We start from the raw sequence: 18,177 nt of genomic DNA, 5'->3' as shown, positions 1-18,177 counted from the left end.
TACATAGAAAACATCCATGACTCTGGAACAAATATCTGTGCTTATCACACAAATAAATGCCCTTATCGGGATTCGAACCCAGGACCGCGGCTAGCAGGCAGGGTCACTACCGACTGAGCCAAACCAGTCGTCAATAACTTTTATCTTATTATTTACGGTTTAAATATATCCGGGTTTGCTATATGCCACCCTAAGGCGGTTGAGAATTGAGGAAAGGCATGGATAAATTCGCACACATCCAGCAGGCCTCCGTTGCGCAGTTGGAAGCGCGATGGCCCCGGCAAGGCCAAAGGTCGCAGGTTCGAGTCCTGCCGGAGGTGTGAATTTTTCCTTTAATTTAAAAATATGTAATATCGCTCGCAGACGTTTCCGAATGATAAAAAACAAATACAGTTTCACCGTTTTGAATCTCGATGAGCACATAATAATCTCGGGTGAAAGGTCTCTCATCTTTTACAAACGAATAGGTAATGACCAAAATAACGATGATGGAGATGATAAGCATTAACTTACAATAAACTTGTTCCTAAATATTTACATTCTCTACTTCTCTTGAGACTTGTCGCAACGTGTATAGATTACGAACGAAAATAATAGTTTTATTCGTAGGTTATTTATTATGCAAACATGTTACACCTACTGTGAAATATTTAATTTATTTAATTAAATATTTAATTGTTTAAACAATTTATTTAATTGTGTGATGAGAAAAATAATTATTTAGGTTTTGAAGCTTTCAACTGCTTTCTGGTTTGGTTGAAAAATGTCTGCTTTTATGATTATGGGTAAGTCTTCAAAGTATGAGTATTAGTTAGTAATGAAATACATCATGTAAAATAAAATTAAATCAAAAATCTCTTCAGATTTTTCATATTTATTTTGATCTGGAACTTTTTAGATAGAGCACCATAGTTATTTGCTACGTCGTAGTTAGTTAGTTAGTTATTAAGGGTGGTTTTTTTGGAAGAAAAGCGCTGGTAGCCTAGCGGTATGTGCGTGCGACTTTCGTTCCGGAGGTCGCGGGTTCGAACCCCGGCTCGCACCAATGAGTTTTTCGGAACTTATGTGCGAAATGTCATTTGATATTTGCCAGTCGCTTTTCGGTGAAGGAAAACATCGTGAGGAAACCGGACTAATTCCAATAAGGTCTAGTTACCCTTCGGGTTGGAAGGTCAGATGGCAGTCGCTTTCGTAAAAACTAGTGCCTACGCCAAATCTTGGGATTAGTTGTCAAAGCGGACTCCAGGCTCCGATGAGCTGTGGCAAATTCCGGGATAACGCAAGGAGGATGATGATGGTGGTTTTTTGGAAGAAGTAATTTGGGTCCATACTGTTTTTAATATGGAAAAGCCGACAAAATGAGGGCAGGGCAGCACCAGTCATGGACGTAGCGAATAGGAATGAAATACAATATCCGTTTTTTGCTACATAAATGTTTTTTACGAGTATACGAGTACCTAAATTAAATATAGGATAATGCCGAAAATAAGCCTAGATTTAAAAAAAATGTATTTCTTTTCATATGTGAAATTGCACAGAGCGTCCTTTTCAAGGAAATCGACAAAAATATAAGTGCCCGCTGTTTTAAGTCCGAATCCAAGATTATAATTCTTGCAATACCCAATACAGTCTATTTTTTTCATTGCAGTGTTGCTGTTGCAATTGGCAGCTTTTGCATTCAGCGACTCAGTCACCTGGAGAGCATGCCAGGTCAGAGAGCCGTATAGAGAACGGTTTCCCAGCTCAGGACTGGACATCAACGCCACGTTCTTAGACTTAAACAACTGCAATATTAAAACGCTCAACCCGGGCGCTTTCCACGACTTCCCAAACTTAGATACCATACTCTTATCCGGCAACAAATTTGAGGATATAGACTTAACCATCTTCACTTCTGTAACTAAATTAAATTCTCTGATGCTCTCGTCTAACAAGTTCAAGGAAATCCCAAACTTCAGTGAACATTCACTCCCGAACTTAGAAAAGCTATCGTTTGCAAATAATCAAATAACTACACTAAACAATTCAAAAACCTTCTCCCGTACCACACAGCTTCAGAAATTGTCTCTAGGTTTCAATTTAATTGAATACATACACCCGGATATATTTAAACCGTTGATCAATTTGCGTGAACTGTATTTAAATAATAATAAGATAAAAGTTATATCGGGAATAAGTTTCCCGATATCGTTGAAGATATTTGGACTTTGGACAATAATCTGATAGAATATGTTCCGCCGGGTGTGTTCCGTGGAGCTAAGTTCGACGGGCTGCGTTTGGATTTCAATAGAATCTCCTACTTACCAGAAAATATGGCGAGTGACTTAGTCAATTCTGGGAGTAGGTTGGGGAGCTTTCGCTTCTGTTACAACCCGTGGGATTGCGCGTGTTTGGTGGAACAGGTACTTGAGGTGCGGAGGTTGGGAGTGAGAGACTATGACATATACTGGGACCGACAATTGAGCGGAACAAAGCCAGCGTGCAAGTTTACTGGGATGACGTGCCGGCGGGATACTTAGTTGCTTAATGCCTTTGGTAATGGTTTTACTGTTACTCCTACATGACACTTAAAATAAAGTACCCATTAATGATTTTTTTGTTTCAATATCTTGTGTCAATAATTCCATTAGTAATTTAAAAATATTTTAAGCGGGTTACTCACGTATTAAGTCGATATAGCCGATATATATAGTCGATATATAAATATTTTTAAATATGTATGAGTCTCACGGGAGTTTTATAGTTAAAATTCCATTAGTCTTTCAAACTTAATACTCTTTCACAAGGAAAGGAGACATATTTGCGAACCATAATTAACATTAATTAAAGTTACTGACGTAATTTATGACAGGGTTCATAATTATTATGCTTTATTCTTTATTCATGTATAATTTGTTCGAAATGCTCAGTCATATAATTAATAGCAGAATGCACTCAATAATATCGTGTATTTTCACAAACTGGACAACGCAAACACTGCACACAGACCTGTCATTTCATTTCATAAAAAAGTAAATGAGTTATTGTAAACATATATAATATAATTATAATTTCTGAATTTACGTAGTAGGTAAGTACTCCTAACCCAAGGACACTTAGAATTTGTACTATAGTTTTGGTCTCGCTTTTGAAAGTTATTCTTTAACGACACTGGTCTGGCCTAGTAATTAAGTAATGACCCTGCATGCTAAGTGCTACCTATGGTCCTGGATTCCAATCCAGTAGGTATGGCAGCAGCTACAAAGTTCCATTTAATTACTTATATTCTTTGACGACTTAAATTATGTATGAATTTTCTTTGGCGACGAAGCTATCATTTGACAAATACCCACGGCTGGGACTTGTCAGAATTATTAATTAACAAACAGTTGAAGGTAATGTTGGTGGTTTCGTTTAAGATGCAATTAAATTTGCTTACGAAGTGGACGGGAAGTAGAGCCTAGTTCTTGAGCATTTTAGTCTCATAATATCAAGAAAATAATCCTATAGAACAAATCCGTAGCTATCTAACACGTAAAAAAAGTTAGGTAAATTAAAATTCAAAATAAGATGCCATTAATGCTGCCACGAAATGATAACCTCCTTTTTTAGCATTTGGAAGCGGGTTAAAAATGATGGACAGGTACTTGCATGAACCACATTTGACAGACACATTACCGTCACGCAGCAGACGTCTATGGAACTTCCCATACAATAAAATTTAACGAACGCTTTAACGGTGGCAGACGGTTCGATGCAACCGGTCCTTAGTCTCCTTCCGACCTTCGACAGTCCGTCATTTTTTCCTTATTCCTTAATGGCATCTTATTTAAAAATTTCAATGTATCGTATAGTTAGTGTGACTACTATTAAAAAAACATAAATCAAAATATTTGGTAAAATTAAATTCTTAGTTTGATTTGGTTGCCAAAGGCCAAAGTTGCGTAACTTACAGATTTGGTTAATTTACCTAATTAAATACTTAAATGTCCAATATTCAAGGATTCAATAATAGGATATTTTATTCAATTTAAAGTATAAAATGGGTACAAATTATAGCCTACAAATAAAATGAAATTAAATCTAAAAACCTAAATAACTCTAAAACTAAAAAACTTACATCGAGTATTTAAAAAAAAGAAAACCTACTGGAAAAGGATTCAATTACTTACTTACTCGTACATAATAATTTAACCGTAGAATGTATCCTTTGAGGAGGGTAAACGACGCAGTGCACTGGTTCATGAGCGACCTGACGTCCCGAGTAGTCGCGGCGTCGGGCGACCCGGCAGACCGGTACCACCTTGGCAAGATCCTGCTGCAGAGCCTTAAGGATGCTCCGGACTTTGTCATGCAGGTATATCTAATCTACTAGTTTTGATTGTAAAATGTTCCAAAAAGTCAGGAAAGTTCTTAAGAAGTTTGGCGAAAATTCTCAGAAAACTTTCGTGTAAAAAATTTAAAACTTCAATCACCATACACCTTGGGAAGATCCTGCTGCAGAGTTTTAAGGATGCTCCGGACTTTGTCATGCAGGAAGATTTGTAGCATTTGGGGATTTCCAAAAGGTAACTAACGTAGTTAGGGACAATAGGGGCCCCTCAAGTCACTCGAAAACGAACTCGCATGTGATTTTAATTTAACATTCCGACCTATGAAATAGTAACGCAGTAAGATCCTGCTGCGGAAACTTTCATATACAGGTGGTTATTAGTGTCTTTTTTAGGAATAAGGCTCTTTCAATCGAAAATCCAAATGAAATAATAAACAGATGGTAAAGGCCACACGTATATACGTGTGCGCCACTGCTGGGCAAAGGCCCAGCTTTTTCTCACCATTGAGTCCTGTCTAATTCACAATCGCACCACTCTATACAGAACCTTCCCCGGTCATCGCCAAGATCTTCGTGCTACGTATCAGCATTGCAACGCAGCGAGGAGATGCCAAATACAAACCCGCAAAGTTAACGGCCTATTTTAGATTCAAGGGCGTTTTCAGAATTTGGGACGTAAAATCAACGTAAAATGTTAACAAAAATTAACTCGCTGTCAGCTTTGTGACGATAATTAAGCAAGAGATTTCAATAAATATGTTGTTTTTGTGTGAGTTACTTAACTTCAAGCAATCTAGATACATTCAGAATGTGAAAAAAGTAGATTTTTAGACATATTTTATACCTAATTGTCGTCACAAAACCGACAGCGAGTTAATTTTTGTTAACGACTTGTAAGTACGCTAATTGGGGAGACCCAAATTCTGAAAATGCCCTCAAACTAAATAGATACTTGACGTATTTAGTTGAGTGCTTAGTTTTTAGTAAATTTTCACATTTCTGTAAATATTTGGAATTCAGAAAAAGATAATTATTTTTTAGATCGACGGAGCGACAGGCGAATCCGAAACCAGCGGTTCAGCCCTCGATAGAACTGTGCGTTGCGCCATAGCCCTCAAGAACCTCGGTCTTCAACCTGGAGATGTTATGGTCCTTATGGCTCCAAGTTACATCGACTTGGCTATACCGTTTTATGCGGCTTTTTATATAGGATTAGTGGCGTCGGCTATTGACCGAACTTTGGGTGTCAGTAAGTATCTGTACGTTGTGATTTCGATCAAAAGACTTGATTTCAACAAGATATTTACCTGACTATCATATGATTTATTCTTTTTTGGAGTTTTGGTGTTAACTTTTGACAGGGTTTCGGTTGTTACGTAGTAGGTATCGCGTGGCGCTGGCTTAAAGCCCAGGTGTTCAAAAATGTCAGGGCTCCAAGTCTCATCAATCTGGTCATTCTATTCAATGCTGCCTTTTATTTTGGAGTCCTGTCCTATTTGGCATACTGACGATACTATTGACAGAACTTTAGGTGTAACTGGTGTATGTAGCTGTGTGTTGCCCTAACGTACTCAAAATCCTCATCAAAAAGACGTCATACCGGATAGCTGTACCATTCTACGCTGTATTTTGCTAGTTGCGTTGTCTAATGAAAGATCTTCGGGTAAGTATATGTAGAATTCAAATGCCTTCAATCAAAAACCCACAATTATTACGTTCAATCAAAAAGTAGGACCTAACTCGTAATCTCAATTTTAGCTGAACTCCAAAGCACCTTCGAAGTATCCCGACCAAAGATAATCTTCTGCCAGAGCGACCGAGCCCAAGACATACAGATAGCTCTGAACGCGATAGAGTGTGATGCTTTCATTGTTACCTTCGACAAGGCAGACTATATCTGCAGCTTCTCACAGTTCTTGGTGAAGTATGGAGATGACAGCCCTGTTGAGGCTTTCAAGTAAGATTTTCATTAAGTGACGTATTTACCTAAGGTGACGTTAAGGGCCACTAGCATCAACGAAAAAGAAGAGTTAACCAGAGGGTTCACCCACCATTATATATGGAATTTGACTGACGACAGCCCTCTAACTCTGAGTTAAGAGGTTGGTGCAAGTGGGCCTAATTGTAGCAAAGATAACCCATATAACCATAATCGGTCGCCGTTCCTACGCAAATCCTCCTATTTTGTGTACACACAGGTCTTCGGGTCTCAATGCTTAGTCGCAGTACGGTCGACGTTTAGTCGAGGCGACCCAAATGGGGACGATTGGTAACAGGCACAAATGGTCACAGAAGTGACAGAAGTGTGCACTACGCGTGCACACATTGTTACCGTTTGGCGACTACTTTCCCAAAATCATTCGTTCATTTCATTCTTTTCAAATGGCGACTGTCAGAGACGTCAAAGTAAAAAAGAAATAAAATCACTTGACATTAAAATGTAATGGCGTAAGAATTTGTTAAAGATAAATATTTTTTGCATTTGTAATATAATGTGGGCTAATTACCATGGCCAATTAAATTGCTCGAGTGATTTCATAAAATAAGTCTAAATTTATCAACGCGCCATCAATTTACCTCAGTTTAACCAGTAATAATATTATTGACTACTCGGTGTTTGCGTGTTATGTATATTGATTGGTGAAGTTTTAGTGCTCCGATGCATATACTATACTGAAATAATAAAAATAATGCCTAGAAAACCAATAAAGTTGTTAAAATATGGATTAAGACGGTAATATTCCATGTAAAAAACAGTCGCCAAACGTTCACCAAACGGTTGACAAACGGTCGCAAAATGGTCGCAGCGTACACGCGTGACCGAAAGGCTTCGAAAGGAAAATGGCTTCTTGTATTCATTTTTTCCAGGTATCCTCAAACTTTATAAACAATTAAATATGCCATCGTACTCAGTTGCCCTCACTAAAGAAGATAAAAAACAATTGTAACGTGCGTACCGAGCTGCTGGGTTGTAAAGGATCGGGGATCATATTATTATGGTCTTCTATAGAGCAAATAGTATTTTGCGGCATTTCACAATTGACACTTGTTGAAGTAGTCGTCATTAATATTACTATCAACATTAATTTCTTCTGTCAAGATTTTTGTAGAGATAAGTGTCCACAAATTTGTAATGTTAAAGAGACATAAATAAAACGTAGTAGAGTAAATAATGTGTTTTTTTTGTAACCCAAACAAAATACTTGTAGATACGAGTGCGGAAAAGAGGAAAATCGATACGAGTAGCGATAAATTAATACACGAACGAAGGGAGTGTTTTGAATCGACACGAGTTGTGAATGTCCTTTTCGCACGTGTATCGTACGACGATTTTCAGTACCTAAATCTAAGCTAAGAGTTTCGACCAGACAAGAAATGAATCATTGCTTGATTTGCTCGCACTACTGCGTTAAAAAAAGCAGCATCTGTACTGAAAAAAACTATCATTGCGCAACAGAAATTCTATTAATATCACAGTAAATACTCTATTTCATTTGATTCCTACTTTTATTGTGTAAAGCAACACTACACTTCATTTTTATCAATAAGAATTAAAAATTATATATTTAATATATTAAGTAACTATAAAGTGCTTATCTATTTGTATTATCATTCTGCACTTTTCTTAACTTTCCCACATTTCTATAAAATGTCGAAGAGTGCTTAAATGGTCGTCGTCGTTTATTATTATTTAATTCGCTCATATTTAAATGATTCAAAGCAACCAGTCCACAACTTCACAAGACAGTTTGAGAAACCTTCGTATTTCAGATTGTCATTTGCGGATACAGTGGTTTAGGAGCAGTTCGGTAATCAGACCTACACATGTGTGTACAAATTCTGTCAATGTCACTGTCAGAAACCGTTCTGACCGTGACAATGACAGCCACAAATTCGTCCACATGTTGTTACCGTTATGTGTGCAAACGTCGACTAATAAAGTGTCGTTAAAAGTCATTCTGACAGTGACATTGACAGCCACAATTTCGTACACATTTTGTTACCGTAACGAGTGCACACGACGACTACATTTTGTTATTGTATCAATACGGTCGCATTGTTTGCACGACGTTACCACGCGTTATGTCACATTTGACAGTTAGTTACTGATTTGAAGATTTTGCGACTGAAATGGTTGTATGGGTTAAGTCTGCAGTGATGTTTCAATTGTTTATACAACAACCCACAGGCTGGGTCTGGCAGATTGGCATCCAAGTGTTTCTGAGGTCTGATGATTATGCGTTCCGCATTTCCACCGAAATACCAAAAAATAGTAGAAAGTACAATTGGATTGGGTCCAGGTAATTCCCTGCTACCTAGGAGACAAATTCCGAACATGAACAATTCAAAGTGGTCCAGGTCTTTGAGAACTCTGAACATCCATAATTTCTTAATCTTCTTTTTAACTCCAGACGCAAAAACGACGGGGTATTATAGAATAGAATAGAATAATGTTTATTCAGGCAACACACATCATTCATCAACAAATAAAGTACAAAGAAACAATTATAAAATCTAGAAGAAAAAACAATACAAACAGATGAAAAAAATATGTGAAGCTGAAATGGTCTCCACTCAGCAATGCAGTTGGCACGACTAGGCGTTGCCAACGGCGCTGGTATTCTGTGGAGCCAGCGAGGAGTGCGGAATTATAAGTTTGACGTGTCTGTCTGTCTGTTTGTCTGTCTGACTGTGTGTGTGTCTGTCTGTGGCATCGTAGCTCCCGAAGGGATGAACCGATTTAGTTTTTTTTTGTCTGAAAGCTGAGTTAGTCGGGATTGTTCTTAGCCATGTTTCATGAAAATCAGTCTACTATGTCGCGGTCGGGGGTTTTTTTTTTTAAATTTTAATTTTGTAGTTAAGTTAGTTATTGGATCAAACGCTCTCTATTCATGTGTTGTTTCAAAGGCCCACAGATTTCGATCCTGAAGACACCGTGGCTCTTCTAGTTGCCACCAGCGGCACCACCGGACTGCCAAAATTTGCCGCCGCCACTCACAAGAACATGGCCATCACTTTGCCTTATCTATGGTGAGAGAGCATCATCATCCTCCTTGCGTTATCCCGGCATTTGCCACGGCTCATGGGAGCCTGGGGTCCGTTGGGATTAGTTGTCAAACAACTAATCCCAAGATTTTGCGTAGGCACTGGTTTTACGAAAGCGACTGCTATCTGACCTTCCAATCCGAAGGGTAACTAGGCCTTATTGGAATTAGTACGGTTTCCTTACGATGTTTTCCTTCACCGAAAAGCGACTGGCAAATATCAAATGACATTTTGCACATAAGTTCCGAAAACTCATTGGTTCGAACCCGCGACCTCCGGATCGAAAGTCGCACGCTCTTACCGCTAGGCCACCAGCGCAGCTATCTATGGTGAGAAAGCATGAATGCTAAATATTGTTGTCATCAGGTGGAACACAAAAGTTGTCACCACGTCAACACTAGGAAAATACTTACTGCAAGGCTGGTTTAGTGTCACGCGAGCCGACCGTTCGGAACCCTCACCGTACTAATATGTATTAAGTTCAGGGAGCCTTACGGCCTAGCCACGACAATGGTCTAAGCGCGACAGCGGTGAGCGGCAGCCATACGTGCGAATGAAAAGTCCCATCGCTGTGTCTCGCTCCAATGTATGGCTGCCGCTCACTGCCGTCGCGCTTAGACCAATGTCGTGGCTGAGCCGTTAGATAGTAAAGCCACAACTCGGACAATGACGATCAAATATAGTCCGGAAAGAGGTGCGTTCCTTTCCTACACTACCTACGCACACAGTCTAAGCTCGTGTAGGTGGACGCGTACCTACCATGCTTGTAGAGATATGACAGGTCGATTGGTCGAGTTTTTGACAGGTAACAGTGAGGCAACCGAGAGCGGGTGAACGGCACTTTCAGCGGGAGCGAGGGTGGCCTTACTGTCCGACAATACTCTTTATTATACTGTGGTTAAGCGGACAACAACTTCATATAAATTGGCGGTCGGTCCACGTGACACTAAACCAGCCTAAAGCATCAAAATATGATAGCTACCATTTGGCGTGATGAAAAATCTTTAATTTAAAATCGTTTTCTGTACAGTCACCGGCATAACTAAGTGATGATTTCTATACCTTGTCGCTTTTAATCGATTGACAATTTCGTATGACATTTCGTTACATAGAACACAAATATTTATGCCGGTGATTGTACCATTTTCGTATTAAAAAGAAAACTTGTTACTTACCCAATTACCCATTACATTTGAAGGATCCGTCACACCCAGTTCCCTCACCCCACGAAGATGATAATGATCGGCTCACCACTCCAATGGCTGACTGCCATCATGAACTTCTTTATGTCACCGGTCCTTCGGTACACGAGGCTGCAGACATCAGAAAACTTGACGAAGGAACATGCTTATGAGCTCATTAATACTTATAAGGTTTGTACTTGTTACTGTTGCAAGAGTCACCTCTATGATTTGCTCTCAAAATGGTAACTACTCTTGGTTTTTCAAACCGTCAATACCTAACATTACATACATGTAGTACGTATGGAAGCTCGACTGGAGAACCTGGACCAAAAGCGCCTTCAACGGAAGTCTCGCCCAAAACCGTCCTACGCGTATACATGTAACGACCAAGGGCAGCTTTATTGCGCACAGTGCGACCGAATTTTTAAAACGAAGTTCGGTTTTGCGAGCCATATACGTACTCATCAGAGAAAGTTGTTAAGGTCGCCGTTGTCGGATACGACATGGAGGACTATATATATATATATATATATATATATATATATATATATATATATATATATATGTACGTAAAGATTTGCTTTCGTATTGTTATGGAAACGTACGAACGTGTCATGCTATTTCAGTCAGTCTCAGTACAAGATGTACTGAGTTACTGACATTGACTGAACTGGCATGACAAATACTTATAAGTACGAACGTTTCCGGGAAAATACGAAGGAAACCCTTTTCGCACTACATCTGTAATATGCTTCTTCACTTCAGGAACATATTTGACATTTTTAAAGACAGACGCGATAAAATAACGTTTTTACCTTTTTTCCGACAGCTAGTGCAACATGGAGCCCATTTCTCGAAGCTACAAGTTACAATTTACAAGAGGTTGTCAATGTCTCATATGACAAGTTGGGAAAAGACTTCCGCTTGTAACTTGTAACTTTCAGTTTTGAGAAATGGGCCCCTGGCTGAACCAGGCCACGTAGCCGAATGGCATTTCTGCCACGCGAAACGAAATACCACGGGGTAGGTTGGCTCTGTCGCTCCAATACGCAAGAGCGATAGAGATAGATAGCTACAAAAGAGACAGTGACCCCCAACACCCACGGAGGGAAGTCAAACGAAACATTCTGTATATAATTCAAACGTTTGCTTTCAGCCTACCATCACGCTTCTCAGTCCAACCTTTATGAATGCGCTCATAACACCTGGGGAACACGAGCAGTGTGATTTCAGCTGCCTTGAAACTCTGATGCTGGGCGGCAGCGCTTTACCAGCTGACTTGGTTACAGATATCAAGGTGAGGTACCACTGAGGCTATAGGAAATCCTTTTGAAACCTCTTCCAACGAATGATTCCGGTGTTGTGTAGTATTTTCTTGAGAAAGGTCGAAGCGCTTCAACTCTATCTTATTTGTGAAACAAAATATTGTGTGAAATTATTCTGGGGTTTAAACACTGACAACTGACCTGGTCAGTCTTCAAGATTCCCCCTAGGTCCTAAAATTTGCTGTGTTTGGTCTGGCTGCCCAAATAGCCAGGAGTGTATTGTTAGTGTGTGTTTCTTTTATTATTGACGACCGGCCTGGCTCAGTCGGTAGTGACCCTGCCTGCTAAGCCGCGGTCCGGCCGAATCCCGGTAAGGGCATTTATTTGCGTGACGAGCACAGATATTTGTTCCTGAGTCATGGATGTTTTCTATGTATGTAAGTATGTATTTATCTATTTAAGTATGTATATCGTCGCTTAGCACCCATAGTACAAGCTTTGCTTAGTTTGGGGCTAAGTTGATCTGTGTAAGGTGTCCCCAATATTTATTTATATTTGTTGTTATATCCTAGATTCGTTTCAGAAAATAATGCCCCGCACAGAAGTTCTAAATGTGTACGGCCTGAGTGAGCTCACGACAGTAGCGTTCGTAGACGATGGGGCAAACCCGCCTGGTTCCGTTCCGGCTGGAAAGCCTATTGGCTGTTTGCAGTACAGGGTAAGACTTAGATTCTGATTGCAAGGTTTCAGATACAAAGTGGAATAACTATCTTTGGTGAGATTACGACACCAGATGTCAAACCAATAGTGTGTCATCTGAGCCAGTTAGGTAGGTGGTTAGGTACTAAACCGTTGAAGAAAATAAAACGAATATAAATATCTAGTTGAGTTCTCACGTACGTAGCTAAGGTACCTTTCAACTGGCCTTGTTGGTCGCAGTTGCATCAAACCGTCTGTCGCCGTTAAAGCGTTCGTTAAATTGTATTGTATGGGAAGTTCCATAGACGTCTGCTGCGTGACGATGATGTGTCTGTCAAATGTGGTCGTTGCAACTGGCCCTTAGTATCTTAGTTTGAGTCAAAACATATAAGCTAAATTTGACCCACTTCCCGGTTTCCGATTGAGCTGAAATTTTGCACAACAATGCAATATTATGGTATCATGGAGCTGACCTGATGATGGAGCAGAAAGGTGGCCATAGGAACTCTGTTATGAAGCGTCCCATCGAGTAAGGGGTATTTAGAAACGTCTTGGAGAGCAGATGACTGTTGAAAGAAAGGTACAGTCGGCGATAAAAGCTTGTGCCAAAAATGTTTTTTTTATATAAGAGTTAATTATTCACTCTTAATATTCCACCCTACCACTTTGCAAAAAGTGTGCAATTAAAGCTCCAAACTTAAGTATCTCTATTTCAGCTGATAGATGTGGAGACTCAAGAAGACATCTACGAACCTCACAGAAACGGGGAGCTCTGGCTCAAAGGTCCCGGCATCATCAAGTATTACTACAAGAACCCTGAAGCCACCGCGGAGACCTTCGCCGAAGACCGGTGGTTCAAAACTGGAGACCTGTTCTACAGGGATGAGAACTACAACTTCTTCTTCGTGGAGAGGATTAAGTTGCTGCTTAAGTATATGAGTCATCAGGTGATTCATTTTAAATGTTGCTGGAATGTACGAATCTTTTGAACGACATAAGGGGGCAATTGTAACTGCTCCATTTTTTCCATTATTACACTATTAAGTTGAGTGCCACATGTATCCACCAGCAGCGGCTGCCTAAAATTGATTACTAGTAAAGTACCTAATGTTAAATTCAATTCAATTCAATTCAAAATATCTTTATTCATGTAGGCCTAGTTACAAGCTCTTATGAATAGTTCATTACATATATATTATGATCTTAATCTAGCCTAATTATCAGAGCAATTTATTGTTGTAAATTATTGTTCATAATAATATTGAGTCTATAATATACAATTTCATATAAAAATAATCGTTAAACAAAAAATATATAATTAGGTATATGTATATATAAAAATACATGTCTAGAATATTTCTAGGAAAAATCCAATGTCCAAAAAAATACAATATTAATTTCATCAACAATAATAATAATAATAAAAATAAACGTAAAAATAAGAAACCATTTCGAATAACAATTAATCCCACGTTGTTTTATCATTCATGTAGTCTTGTGTTGTATAATAAGCTTTGGAAATGTTTCTTTTTGCTTTGGTGTTGCCTAGCAGAAATTTTTACCAGCCGCCACTGGTATCCGCTGAACACGCGTGCCATATATAACCGGTGGACACTCTAATTAATAATGAAAACATTGTAAAACATGGAAAAAGTATCAGTTGCATTTGCCCCCAGTCAAAATTGCCCCGCTGTACCTTACCTATCTTGTGCAGCTAGCTTTTATACTTGTCAGAATAGAAGCTTTTCTGGGTAAAGCCGCGATGTTCAACAAAACTGAACTGAAACCGAAAATAGATTTTTGGAATACCTTCAATATCAAATAACCAACAACAGGCAAGATGGACAAGGAATGGAATGCGTCCCCAGCATCGGTGTTCCCAGAAAAATACGACCTCTGTCTCTTTAAACGTAGAGTGATTAGAGTGAATAGGCTATTACTGAATCGGTGAGCCATCTTAAACTCTGTCTTCACTTGCCATCAGGTGTGACTAGGGTCAATCGCCGATCAGTCCACAATAAAAAATAAAAAATAAAAAAAATCACCCTCCTGTACCTTACACTCTTAGTGTCCGAAAATAGAAATAACTTTAGGTAAAACGTATCACGCAAGAGCTGCCTGATCGGGAGCAGTCATCACAGCCCATGGACATAGACAACATCAGGGAGCCTATGCGTTGCCGAACTAGTAGTAGTTTGTAGGGGGTAGGGCATAGCGAATGATATTCCGCTTTGTGTGGTAGGGCACAGCACAGCGGATATCATCTCGCTCGAATCTAGAGCAGAGCCCAACTGGGGTAGTACCTCCGCCTTACAGAAGACCGCAGCCAAATAGCACTAGACCCTACTCATAGTATTGTGTTCCTGCCGGTGAGTAAGGCTGCCAGAGCTCAACGAGGGTGCGGTGTGCTGATGACGGGAGGACTTACCCTCCTTGGAACTTGTGCATTCCTTTTTTACTGTGTATTTAACACAGCAAAAAGGAATGTACAAGTACCTATCTAATGGGGTGGCAACGCGCATGTGACACTCTTTGAGTTGCAGGCGTCCATAGGTTATGGTGACCGCTTTCCATCAGGCGGGCCGTACGCTTGTTTGCCACCGACGTAGTATAAAAAAAAAACTTTGAGAAATTTGAAGAGTTATTCCGTAAAATTAGCTTAAAGGCAGTCAAAAACTTTTAGTGGATTTCGAATCTTCTTTCCCATTCCTACAGATCTCTCCAGTAGAACTGGAGCTCACAATCCGCCAGCATCCAGGCATTCTAGATGTAGCAGTGACCGGTATACCGGACGCCAAAGGGGACTTACCGGTCGCTTGCGTCGTGAGGCGTCCCGGCTCTGACGTCACTGCTGAAGATGTCAAACGGATTGTCAAAAGTACATTGTAAACTATATTGCCAGAACACCTCTCTATGACTGGAACTCACAATCAGCAACCAGGTGCGCTAGACGTAGCAGTGACCGGTATACCGGACGCGAAAGGGGACTTACCGGTCGCTTGCGTCGTGAGGCGTCCCAGCTCTGACGTCACTGCTGAAGATATCAAACGGATTGTCAAAGGTACATTAGTAAACTATATTGCCAGAACACCTCTCTATGACTGGAACTCACAATCAGCAACCAGGTGCGCTAGACGTAGCAGTGACCGGTATACCGGACGCCAAAGGGGACTTACCGGTCGCTTGTGTCGTGAGGCGCCCCGGCTCTGACGTCACTGCTGAAGATATCAAACAGATTGTCAAAGGTACATTGTATACTATATTGCCAAAACACCTCTCTATGACTGGAACCCACAATCCGCCAGCATCCAGGCATTCCAGATGTAGCAGTGACCGGTATACCGGACGCCAAAGGGGACTTACCGGTTGCATGCGTCGTGAGGCGTCCCGGCTCTGACGTCACTGCTGAAGATATCAAACAGATTGTCAAAGGTACATTGTAAACTATATTGCCAGAACACCTCTCTATGACTGGAACTCACAATCAGCAACCAGGTGCGCTAGATGTAGCAGTGACCGGTATACCGGACGTCAAAAAGAACTTACCGGGGCCCATTTATCGAAGCTACAAGTTACAATTTACAAGTGGTAGTCAAGGGGCCCGTTTCTCGAAAGGTACAAGCCTTGTATTACAAGTGCGCGAACTGTCAAATCGTATGGGTTGTCATGGAAACACATTTGTAATACAAGGCTTGCACCTTTCGAGAAAGGGGCCCAATGTCTAATATGACAAGTTGGAAAGATGCTTCCGCTTGTAAATTGTACCTTTCAGTTTTGAGAAATGGGTCACTGGTAGCATGAGTTGTGAGGCGTCCCGGCTCTGACGTCACTACTGAAGATATCAAAGGAACTGTAAAAGGTACACCCTACATGAAACTACTAAAGCTTCAATGCCACTCTTGACAAAATAAGGGGTTGAAAGAAAACGAAACTGTGGCATTGCAGTGACAGGTTGCCAGCCTCTCGCCTACGCCACAATTTAACCCATATCCAATAAAATAAAAAATAAATAAATAAATCCCATAGTCGCCTTCTACGACACCCACGGGAAGAAAGGGGGTGGTGAAATTCTTAACCCGTCACCACACAGGCAATAATATTAAGAGCATAATATTAAGAGTATATATTGTGTAATACTTTACATTCAAAATAAGTGCGTTTTCACATTATCCGATCCGATATCGGATGTCGGACCGATATTTCATACATTACAGGCGCCATCTTGGATTTTTTCTATGGAAATCCTTCCGACATTCGATATCGGATCGGATAATGTGAAAACGGACTTACTATTAGAATATCTATAGGTCTATAATTTATGGACAACTTACTATAACCATTTTTATGATTTACTTCCCATGCGAACTCGATCAAGTACCTACCAAAATATTAACTTTTTTCCTCAGATAACCTAACGGACTCAAAACAACTGAGAGGAGGAGTCATCTTCCTGGATAAAATACCACAAACTGCATCCACGAAGGTTCACAGAAGAAAACTCAAGGAAATAGCAATGGAAACGCAAGCCGAATAAACATCAAAAACGTTGTATTATCTACAGAAATTAGGTTTTTTGCAATTTCGACTACAACAGTTGTTGAAATTGAACGCTTCAATATCGTCACTAAAGTGGATAGCAAAGAGGATCGATTATTACCTATAGAGAGTTTCTGTCGAATTAAAATGTGTAATCACAGTGCATAGACTGCCATCTCTTGACACAGGCTTAAAACTTTTGAACCTCAGTTTTGACAATTTGGCCCATATTCTTAGCTTGATATGTGTTAAAATGTCAAATATTATACTCTGTCAACCAAGTCTGTCAGTAAATAAGAACAAAGAAAACTATATGCATCCTTTTCTTTAGGGTGCTAGAGAAAAGGATACCTATAGTTTTCTTAGTTCTTATTTACTGACAGACTTGTTTGACAGAATATAATATTAGCGCCATCTAGCTGAGCGTCCCCCAAAGGTGTAACGCCACCGTACCTTTTTCTGTATGGTACTGAGGTACGTTTTTTTCTTAGACTTTATCTGTCTAGATGGAGTTATATAATTATGTCTTTGGTGATAGTCACTAAATTTTCTTCACAACGCACGATGATTATTTTTTTTGTGAAAACTCACGTACTATACGGTGAAATAAAAAGGACCAATCAAAAAAATGTTGTTCTGTAGAAATGATCATCATGTCAGTCGGAATGTACATCCAATATTTTATCGCGATTTCAGCATTGGTCCCATACGAGTAATAAATTTTGTTCATTATCTTAGAACAAATTAAATTGTTCTCATTTGAAAATATTTTAATTTGTATTTTTTTGGGGGGCGCCATAAGCCTTCGGTAATTGTGTCACATACTTGGAAATTTCGACCCTTGCTTTCGTGATCCAATGGCCGAGTGGTTTTACAGGCATCCGTCCGGTTAACGGAGTGCGCTGGTTCGATTCCAGCTCGGAACACTTAGAGACCTTGGTCACTTTTTCTTTGTATATGACATTTATTTAATGTTGTTCATTATGACCTCAAAAGTGACTATGCAAGGTAGCTATGTCAGGTCCTTTTTATTTCACCCTGTATATTATACACCCTGTTTTTATTGAATTCCGTTCACTTTAAGGGAAGATTCATTACATTAAATACAATTAATTTCTCTAAGAAACTAGCGTCT

General features: G+C 39.8%; 2 protein-coding genes across 2 annotated transcripts; both read left to right on the top strand.

The window, feature by feature from the left end:
* The first annotated feature begins 564 nt into the window (after positions 1 to 564).
* Positions 565 to 2,306, top strand: LOC125236710 (leucine-rich repeat-containing protein 15-like). The gene is made up of 2 exons (XM_048143629.1): positions 565 to 785; positions 1,649 to 2,306. The coding sequence occupies exons 1-2, from the start codon at positions 764 to 766 to the stop codon at positions 2,221 to 2,223; spliced, it is 597 nt and encodes a 198-aa protein (XP_047999586.1). The 5' UTR covers positions 565 to 763; the 3' UTR covers positions 2,224 to 2,306.
* Positions 2,307 to 2,453: 147 nt separating this feature from the next.
* LOC125236711 (luciferin 4-monooxygenase-like) lies at positions 2,454 to 17,304 on the top strand. Its single transcript, XM_048143630.1, has 11 exons — positions 2,454 to 2,535; positions 4,180 to 4,336; positions 5,354 to 5,561; positions 6,071 to 6,269; positions 9,221 to 9,343; positions 10,557 to 10,731; positions 11,699 to 11,839; positions 12,391 to 12,525; positions 13,223 to 13,453; positions 15,222 to 15,384; positions 16,913 to 17,304. The coding sequence occupies exons 2-11, from the start codon at positions 4,181 to 4,183 to the stop codon at positions 17,038 to 17,040; spliced, it is 1,659 nt and encodes a 552-aa protein (XP_047999587.1). The 5' UTR covers positions 2,454 to 2,535; position 4,180; the 3' UTR covers positions 17,041 to 17,304.
* The last annotated feature ends 873 nt before the right edge of the window (positions 17,305 to 18,177 follow it).

Source organism: Leguminivora glycinivorella, chromosome 19 (assembly GCF_023078275.1).
Source record: "Leguminivora glycinivorella isolate SPB_JAAS2020 chromosome 19, LegGlyc_1.1, whole genome shotgun sequence".
In the NCBI taxonomy this organism is placed as follows: Eukaryota; Metazoa; Arthropoda; class Insecta; order Lepidoptera; family Tortricidae; genus Leguminivora; species Leguminivora glycinivorella.
The sequence above is the reverse complement of the archived record's forward strand: the minus strand, read 5'-3'. Positions and strand labels throughout refer to the sequence as shown.